This window comes from Arachis ipaensis, chromosome B9 (assembly GCF_059453495.1).
Source record: "Arachis ipaensis isolate K30076 ecotype BB chromosome B9, ASM5945349v1, whole genome shotgun sequence".
Classification (NCBI taxonomy): Eukaryota; Viridiplantae; Streptophyta; class Magnoliopsida; order Fabales; family Fabaceae; genus Arachis; species Arachis ipaensis.
In genome coordinates this window covers 155,236,566-155,247,175 of record NC_142444.1, presented here as the reverse complement: position 1 = coordinate 155,247,175, position 10,610 = coordinate 155,236,566, and the positions used below count along the sequence as shown (strand labels likewise).

At 41.7% G+C, this 10,610-nt stretch overlaps 1 protein-coding gene across 1 annotated transcript; it reads right to left on the bottom strand.

Annotated features, from left to right (window-relative positions):
• Positions 1-6,582: 6,582 nt before the first annotated feature.
• On the bottom strand, positions 6,583-8,386 carry LOC148546880 (uncharacterized). Its single transcript, XM_088497853.1, has 3 exons — positions 8,374-8,386; positions 7,091-7,485; positions 6,583-7,023 (listed from the first exon to the last, which is right to left on the bottom strand). Exons 1-3 carry the CDS (start codon positions 8,384-8,386, stop codon positions 6,583-6,585), a joined length of 849 nt encoding a protein of 282 aa, XP_088353979.1.
• Between the last annotated feature and the right edge of the window lie 2,224 nt (positions 8,387-10,610).

Below are 10,610 nucleotides of genomic sequence, written 5' to 3'. Positions count from 1 at the left end.
TTATGAAACATCTGGTTGTTTCACAAATATAGGAGGAAAAATCTAACTTTTTTTGTTTTAATTATTTTTTTTTAAGATCTGACTTTGTATTAGTCATGACATGAATGAATTCAATTGTGGGTTCATCCTGTCTTTTTATATATATACAGGTAAATGTTTCGTGGATATCTTGGAAATATACCCTACCAATCTACCATATGTTTCGCTAAGGCTTCACAGAGCCTCCATATTTATTATTAATTATATATTACTAAATATTTGTATTTTTCATATTGATAATACATATAAATTAAATATTTTGAAATTAAAAGTACCATTTCCAGAAATAAAAATTCACTCGTCTAAAAGGCCTACAACCATGTTAGGAATAAGGATGACAACACTATTAATACTCGTGGTATCCACCTTGTCTTTGTTTGGTTAGAACAAATAATTACTCAATTCGGTGAAGAGCCGATTTTGACGAAGCGGGACACAATCAAATTTAGACATTTAGAGAATATCTGTCCCAATATATAAAATAATAAATAAATAAATAATAATATTAAATTATTTTAAAATTTTTATTTTTATTTATATTATGTGTACCTTCCCGATATCCTCGGCCAAACCTTCCCAACATCCCCGGTCAACAGAACGAGAAACAAGTCCATCACGTCACTCGTACCGAGATTCTCGTTCTAACGGAATTGAGAATCTCGACTCTATCAACAAACCCTAACAAGTACCGAGCATTACTCAACTGACACGCTCTATTTAAACAAATGGACTTCAACTCAAGAAGTCAGAAAAACAAGAGAAAAAGACAATCATTGACTCAAAAAGATCACTATTCCCCCTTTTCCCAAAAACTACTCTTTCTCTCTTATTTATTTTTATCCTTTCTGGTTTTAAGCTCATAAGCTGACTTGGGCGTCGGAGTCCTTTTTTGCAGGTTCCACACCAAGGTCGATAGTTCTCAAGACGACGTTTCCGAGTTTTCCACGTGTTGCGGAGCCGACCACACCTCGGAAGCTTACTCTAGATAGAACAATTGGCGCCCACCGTGGGGCCTTCCTTGAGTGACCCCTTTTTATTTTCTTTCTTTATCACATTGACTCACGCACCTCGTGCCCTGCTTTTCTTTTCAGAAGTTACAACATGACGGACCAGTCAGATACCCAGCAGCATCCTCGGACCAACGCCGACCTCATAACAGCCAACGCCGCATTACTCGCGGAAAATCAGCGGATGGCTGAACTATTGGCCGCGATGCAGAACGGAGGCGAACGAAAGCACGTCAATAAAGTAACAAATCCTGAACAAAACGAGGAGCACCAGTCAGAATCGAATGCAAAAACAGAGGAAGGGCCCCCGAAAACAGGGAGACGACGAACTAACCCTTTTTCTGATGAGATTATGAGTTTTAAGATGCCCCAAAACTTTACACTACCTATGACCTTGGCACCATATAAAGGGATCGGAGATCCTAAAATTCATGTCACCAAGTTTGAATCAATGATGTTCTTGAACAGTGACTCCGATCCCATTTTGTGCCGATCTTTTCCTACATTTCTAGATGGGGCTGCATTATTATGGTTTTCAAATTTACCTGCAGGGTCAATATCTAACTTCGACGACTTCTCCAAGCTATTTATCAATCAGTTTGCAGCCTCAAAGATCTACGTGAGGGACTCAGACTACCTTAGCACGATCAGACAAGGACAACATGAGAGCCTGAAGGATTACATGACGCGCTTCACAACGGCCGCCATGGAAATCCCAGACCTCAATCCCGAAGTACAACTCCATGCCCTGAAGAGCGGCCTCCGACCTGGTAAGTTCCAAGAGGCCATAGCAGTCGCAAAACCAAGGACGTTAGAAGAATTTCGGGACAAGGCGACGGGACAGATCGAAATAGAGGAACTTCGAGAAACCAGACGATATGAAAGACAACCGCACCGAAAAGAGGATGATAAAACTCCATCAAAAGATCCTAAAAGACCTTTCAGGTTAACACCGAAGTATGATTCATACACAAGGTTCAACGCGAGGAGAGAAGACATCCTAAAAGAAATACTACACAACAAGCTCATCAAACCACCAAACAGAGCCGGATCATATCAAGACCAGAGGTTCGTCGACAAATCAAAACACTGTGCCTTTCACCAAAAATTCGGACATACGACCGACGAGTGCGTCATAGCAAAGGATCTCCTGGAAAGACTGGCAAGGCAAGGACACCTAGATAAATATATAACCAGAGCTCGACCGAGCTCAGAAGGTCCCACCGTCCGACGTCCAGAACGGAGACAAAATACACCAGAAAAGCCTAAAACACAACCTCCTCCGCCAAGGGGGGTTATAAATTGCATTTCAGGAGGATTTGCAAGTGGTGGTCAAACCAGCTCGGCACGCAAGCGCCGTTTCCGAGAAATGCTAACACTACAACAAACAAATAAAGCACCAACCAGCAAACCTCGAACACCAGAAATCTCCTTCAAACACTCCGATTACCAAGCAAGATCGGACAACCTAGATGACCCGGTGGTCATATCCATCCAAGCCGGAGATCTCTTAGTCAAAAAAGCCCTACTTGACCCGGGCAGCAGTGCCGATGTTCTTTTCTATTCTACCTTCAAAAAGATGAAGCTCAGTGAGCAAGCTCTGCTGCCATCATCAGGCGAACTAATCGGATTCTCGGGAGAAAGGGTCTCCATCCTCGGCAGTGTATGGCTACAGACAACCCTAGGGGAACATCCGATGAGTAAAACAAGGGATTTACAATTCCTAGTAGTCGATTGCATAAGCCCCTATAACATCATTCTGGGCAGACCTTTTTTAAATACCTTTTGTGCAATTGTTTCCACAATCCATTTGTGCATGAAATTTCAGGTGCAAGAGAATCTGATAGCAACCGTACATTCAGATCACATTGAGGCTCGCAGGTGCTACAATGAAAGTTTAAGAATCAAAGCAGAGGCCCGACAACGAGCCGAACCGAAACAAGAAACATATAACATCGCCAACATCTCAGATACGGCCGATCTTGACCCGAGAGGAGATCTCCAGGACAAGCCAAAACCAATAGACGAGCTTGAAAAGGTACAGCTAAACGACAATATTAACCATTATACTTATATCAGCTCCTCACTTCTTCCAGGTACAAAACAGAAGATAACAAAATTACTCAGGGAGAATACAGATCTGTTTGCCTGGACCCCAGCAGATATGCCCGGCATCGATCCGAGCCTTATATGTCACAAATTGCAAATCGACCCAAGAGCTCGGCCAGTATCACAAAAAAAGCGCAACATGGGGAACGAAAAGCGCGAAGCCTGCCTTGCAGAAACTAAAAAACTCCTCCACGCAGGGTTCATCGAAGAACTACGATTCACAACATGGCTATCAAACGTTGTTATGGTAAGAAAAGCCTCGGGTAAGTGGCGCATGTGTATTGATTTCACTAACTTAAATAAAGCGTGCCCTAAGGACGCCTACCCACTACCATGCATAGATAAACTCGTAGATAATGCATCGGGATATGACACTTTAAGCTTTCTAGACGCATACTCTGGATATAACCAGATATTAATGCATCCAAAAGATAAAGACAAAACAGCTTTTATAACCGAATTAGGAAACTATTGTTACACTGTTATGCCTTTTGGACTTAAGAATGCAGGGGCTACCTATCAACGACTCATGGATAAGGTTTTTAATCAGCAAATAGGACGGAATCTAGAGGTATACGTTGACGACATGGTCGTCAAAACGAAACAAGAACACACCCATGAACTCGACCTACAAGAGGTATTCGGCCAATTAAGAAAGAACAACATGCGACTCAATCCAGAAAAGTGCGCCTTCGGAGTTAAAGGAGGCAAATTCCTCGGATTCATGCTAACATCACGAGGAATCGAAGCCAATCCCGAAAAATGTGAAGCAATCATAAACATGCGAAGTCCCCGAACAATTAAAGAAGTCCAGCAATTAAATGGGAGACTAGCCGCCCTCTCTCGATTCCTACCCGCGGTGTCCTCACACTCACAACATTTCTTCAACATACTCAAGGGGCAAACAAAATTCAACTGGAGCTCAGAATGCGAAACAGCTTTCCAAAAACTCAAATCAATGATATCATCTCCACCGATCTTGCAGAAGCCGAATTCAGAAAAACCACTTTCCTTATACTTATCAATATCTCAAAATGCAATAAGCTCGGTACTCGTCACCGAGATAAATGGCAAATACGAACCAGTATACTTCGTCAGCAGAACATTGCAGCATGCCGAGCTAAGATACCCACCTATGGAAAAACTGGCATACGCACTAGTACTCACAGCAAGAAGGCTAAGGCACTATTTCCAAAGCAACAAAATCATCGTCAAAACAAACCAACCCCTACGGCAGATCCTCACTAGACCAGAGGTCTCCGGACGTCTTACCAAATGGTCTATAGAATTATCCGAGTTTGATGTGACATACGAGCCGAGAACAACAATAAAAGCACAATTCCTGGCAGATTTTTTAGCCGAATTCACAGGCCGACCAGATGAAGAACACAGCTGGGAATTATATGTAGATGGGGCCTCAAACTCAGAAGGATCTGGAGCAGGCGTATACCTAACAAACAAACACGACTTACAAGCCGAGCAATCAATCAGATTCTCTTTCCAAACAAGTAATAACCAAGCCGAGTATGAAGCTTTACTCGCTGGCCTCCGACTGGCACAATCATTAAACATCACACATCTACAAGTATACTGTGACTCGCAGCTGATCGTACAACAGGTAAACGGAAATTTTCAGGTAAAGGACCAACTATTAGAAAAATATCATACACTGGTAAGAGAACTCATCTCCCAATTCAACTCACTACAAATCACACACATAGCTCGGGAACGAAATACTCGAGCAGATGCATTATCAAAACTAGCAACAACTAGGAAAAATATGCACGAATCTGTAATATCTCAACTAGCACTTGCTGAACCAAGCTTCAGCAACAAAAGAATCTTTTCTATATCACAGGAAGAAGACTGGAGGACAGCATACAAACAATACCTCCAAACGGGGCACATACCACCGACAATTAAAGACAACAAAGCATTCAAAAGAAGAGCGGCATCTTTCACACTCCTCGGAACAAAACTATACAAACGAGGTTTCTCTCAACCACTGCTCCGATGCCTAAGTACGGAGGAAGCCAAAATCGCCATGGATGAGGCCCATGAGGGAGTGTGCGGGAATCACATCGGAGGAATAAGCCTGGCCTCAAGAGTAGCCCGAGCAGGTTTCTTTTGGCCAACAATGAAAGGCGACTGCATCCAGAAAGTTAGAAAATGTGAAAGCTGCCAAAAGCACGCACCACTAATCCACAATCCGGCCGAGAATCTGCATAGTTCAGAGGTAAGCTGGCCATTCCACAAGTGGGGGCTTGATATTCTCGGCCCATTCCCAAAGGCCCCTGGACAGGTAAAATATCTACTCGTCGCGATTGACTATTTTTCAAAATGGATAGAAGCCATACCTTTGGCAAAAATAGGGGCTGAAAAAGTCCAAACTTTCATTTGGAAGAACATCATTTGTCGTTTCGGTATACCATATGCTATTATTACTGACAATGGTCGGCAGTTCACCGATCAAAGCTTGGCAGAATTTTTACAGGGCTTCAAAATTAAGCATCACTTTTCATCAGTAGAACACCCGCAATCGAATGGACTTGCGGAGGCAGCCAACAAAGTAATTCTCACAGCACTCAAGAAAAAGCTCGGAGATGCCAAAGGAGAATGGGCAGATCTAATACCAGAGATACTATGGAGTTACAATACCACGAAACAAACAACTACCAATGAAACCCCCTACCGACTTGTCTACGGTGCAGACGCCATGATACCAGTCGAGATTGCCCTCACAACGACCAGATCCGAAGTCATACCATCAACACATAATAACAACATCAGGCAAATAGAGCTGGACACAATAGAAGAGGAGAGGTACAAAGCCGAGTTAAAACACAAAGCAATGCAAAGCATAATAAAGCGAAAGTACAACAAAACGGTCAAACCGAGGTCATTCGGCGAACAAGACCTCGTCCTACGACGAACAGAGGAGGCACGGAGACCACCAGCTCACGGGAAGCTCGCCGCAACATGGGAAGGCCCTTACCGAGTTACTAAAGTACTCGGCAAAGGAGCTTATAAACTTCAAACCATACAGGGCACTGATATCCCCGGAATATGGAATGTATCATCACTAAAAGCTTACTTATCCTGAGTAGATATGGCCAAGGGGAGACACTCTTTTTCCTACTCTCAAGGTTTTTCCCAAAACAGGGTTTTTCTTTGAGAGGTTTTAATGAGGTCCCCCACCCCATATCCCTTCTGTACACTCAATATAAATGAAATCAAATACATTATCTACAAAAAATATCAATCAAAGCATAGCTATGTCATTTATATATTTATAGTCTAAACACTGTCAAATACTATCTTAATGCGCACACATCAAAGCACAACATACAAACCTCTACAGGTAGAGAGCATTCCGAGTCCAAAAGACAGAAATAAATTACAAAAAGCAAAAAGTCAGATAGACATCCTAATCCGCTCCTTTCTCAACCGATACACTTTCATCCTGGTTTTCAGGCAACGTCCCATCATCCATAAGGCGACCTCCACTCACAATCTTTGTTACATCAAGCAAAGTAATATCAACTTCAGGCGCAACAACACCAATCTGAGCCACAGCCCGATCAAAACCTAAGGTAAAGGCAGTCAGCACCTCCTCCTCTAGTTCGGCAACCCTAGCTCTTAACCCTTCTGTCTCAGCAACACTCACATCCAAGTCCTTTTTCAACTTGCTTACCTCGGTTTCCGAAGCCTTCTTAAGAGCTTTAACTTCAGCCCTCAGTTTGTCAATTTTCAAATCCCTCTCTTGCAACGATTCCTTAAGCTTCTTCACAGCAACAACATTATCAGCATCCAATATCGCATCCAGCTCTGAGGTGCGACCAATTGACAACAACCGAGCTCCAATCACCTAAACAAACATCATACCCTTCAGTCTTACAATCACTAAGCAATAAAACACAAATCAAATAACTAACCTGCAAATAACGAGCCACCCCTATCTTCCCAGCCTCATGGATTGTCTTGACATCAGAATCGACCTGGGCAAATTCATCAGCCACGGCCATGAAAGGAAAACCGGCCGACCATATCGAATTACTCGGCCCTTCTTTGTAGCCATGAAGACCAACCTGACTCTGAAAAGCCGCATCAATCTCCTCTGCTGTAAAAACAGCATTATCATCCTTCACAGCAGTTAAATCCACAACTCTCGAGTTCCCCCCACCTCTTTTTCTCTTAAGAGGAATTTCTTGACCAACAGACCCACCCCCTTCCTTCGCCACATTAGTCGACGAACCTTCTTTCTCCTTTTTTCTAGCCTTAGAGACAAAAGCCTTCAAATTGGCAGTAGTCAGGGTCGACGCCTTCTCACCTGACAGAAAGCGAAAATAATCAATAATCTATAAACACACCAAACCACCAGCAAACAAAATATACAAAACAGATACCTAAGTATTCCTCTAACGCTTCCCTATCCCCTTCAAGCTTCAGCAACGCAGGAATAGACAGAAGGTCAGCGGATGACATTGCTGACATAAGAAACCCGAGTATATAGTCCTCACTCTTAACCCTATCCTCACATTCTAAGACCTGACGAGGTTCAGCAGACCAGAATATAGGAAACCTCTCCTCTAATAAAGCATCAAGAAAAAAGGGATAACACTCCTCACCAACTTGAACTTTCACAAACATTTCCTTAAAGTCTTTAAAAGAAGACTTATAGAGGCTGAAAATGGCACGACCGGGGTGACTGCTCAAGTTCACCCAGCCACCCTTCCAAACTCCCTTCGCCTGGAATAGCGAGAAGAAAACGCCCAACGAAGGATAACAATCCAAATACTCCATGAGACACTCGAAAGCTCGAACAAACGCCCATGAATTCGGGTGAAGCTGCGTGGGAGCACAGTTCAACAGCGATAACACACCACACTGGAAATCCGTAAAGGGAAATCGTACACCCAACTCTGTCAACATGCACGTATACACATAGAAATACGACCAATCACCACGCTTCTCACAAACTCTATCATCCCTATCGCACGGTAAAAACCTAACCTTCAACTTATCACTACCCCTCACCCACCTAGTCTCATTCAACTGCGACAGCATCTCCATACTACTAAACACAGAAACCCGAGACCTCACATCACTATCCACCCAACCATAGGGATCATCCTCATCTACAGTAACCCCTTTCTTACCCATAAAAACGAAAAAGAAATGGCAGTACGAAACCAAAGGAAAAAGTGAAAAAAGTTACCTTTCTTACTCATTTTTTGCAAATTGAGGAAAACCAAACCCAAAGGAGCATAGGAGTCTAACAGACAGGAAGTTACTCCGACACAACACCCCACGTAACCCCTCCACTCCTCCATTAACTACAAGCGGCAGCCCCATTTCCCGCCTCAAAAAAAAAAAAAAAAAGAAAGAAGAAATAGTATTAACAAAAACCACATGACACCAAGCCCACTTAGCAAAGCCCATAAAGCACACAAGCTGGGCAACAGAAACACGTTGAGCTTGGGGGCTCCCTAGTCAATAAAACCACACTAACAAATCAAAAAACAATACAGGCCGAGGATACAGCAAAAAGCTCAACACGTTCCTCATGCCGAGCTTGGGGGCTGTGTACCTTCCCGATATCCTCGGCCAAACCTTCCCAACATCCCCGGTCAACAGAACGAGAAACAAGTCCATCACGTCACTCGTACCGAGATTCTCGTTCTAACGGAATTGAGAATCTCGACTCTATCAACAAACCCTAACAAGTACCGAGCATTACTCAACTGACACGCTCTATTTAAACAAACGGACTTCAACTCAAGAAGTCAGAAAAACAAGAGAAAAAGACAATCATTGACTCAAAAAGATCACTATTCCCCCTTTTCCCAAAAACTACTCTTTCTCTCTTATTTATTTTTATCCTTTCTGGTTTTAAGCTCATAAGCTGACTTGGGCGTCGGAGTCCTTTTTTGCAGGTTCCACACCAAGGTCGATAGTTCTCAAGACGACGTTTCCGAGTTTTCCACGTGTTGCGGAGCCGACCACACCTCGGAAGCTTACTCTAGATAGAACATTATGTATATAATTATAATTATATAAATTTTAAAATTTAATTTTATTAGTTAGATCTTAATAATTATAGAGACAAATAAATACTCACAAGAGAGAGTTAGAGTTAATTTTTTACCATCTACAAATTATAGAAACAATACAATTTATATGCGGATTATCTGCAGATTGTTACAGGGAAAAACGAGGTTGGATAGGACAAAATCCTGCTACCCGCTAGGGGTGCACATGGGTCAGGTGAAGCCGGATTTGATGTGACCCAAACCCGACCCGAAATATACACCGAGTCTATTTATTAGACCCGAATCTGGCCCTCGACCCGATGAAACCAATACACTTTCGGGCCACAATTATACGGGGTAAAACCAGGTGAAAATCGGACCGTTAACATTACATTACGTTGATACCTTCTTGTAAGCTAGCATGTAAAAATATCCAAATTTCCAAGACTCCAACTATTATTTAACATGGTAAAATTCACTTAGAAAAATATAACAAGAATCAACCTTTCTTCAAAATTAAAGTATAACCACAATCAATACTAAAGCATAACCACAATCAATACTAATATTGTCTAATAATACCAAATATTTAAATCAATACAAATAACACAATATTATGCATTAGTCTAAAGTCTTATACATTCCAAACATAAAACATTAACTTATAGTCTTATAATGACTAATAACACAAAATATTAAGATTTACAATACTTAAATTCCACATAAGAATAGTCATGATCCATCACTAGTAACACAAAATATTAATTGTATATGGTGACCGGGCCACTGGGCCGACTTCGGGTGACCCGAGCTATGGCCCAGACCCGACTCGAAATAATGATAGGGTCTATTTTTGAGACCTTTACCCGACCCTAAACCCGATGAAATCACACAAAATTAGCTCATAAAGTGTTTGAGACCGGACCGAACCTTCGAACCAAACCGGATCATGTGCACTCCTACTACCGACCCGATTATCACCGCTTTTCAGGAGCGCGAATGGTCTCAGATAGTCTATGTTGATCATTTAGACAGAAAATATCACATTCTTATTTTATATTTTATATATAATTGTCATTTTCAACGTACATAATGGATGGTGCTTAGACATCGCGTAAACACGCAACAATAATCGATGTTCAGCCAATGAATAAAGACAGACAACTATATAAGCGTCACAATCTACTTCCACATAATTCCCCAATTACACGAGTACCTCGTGACACTATACATCCTTTATAAATTATAATATTTGTATCATTAATACTGAAATATATATATATAAGAAGTATTAAATTAAATATTTTCATAGCTAGTTAAACTATAAAATATTAAAAATAAATATAACTTATGCTGCTAATGGGTCGCCTACTTAAAGATATAAACTAACAAGTACCGAAGTAAAAAGAAAAGACTTGATGGA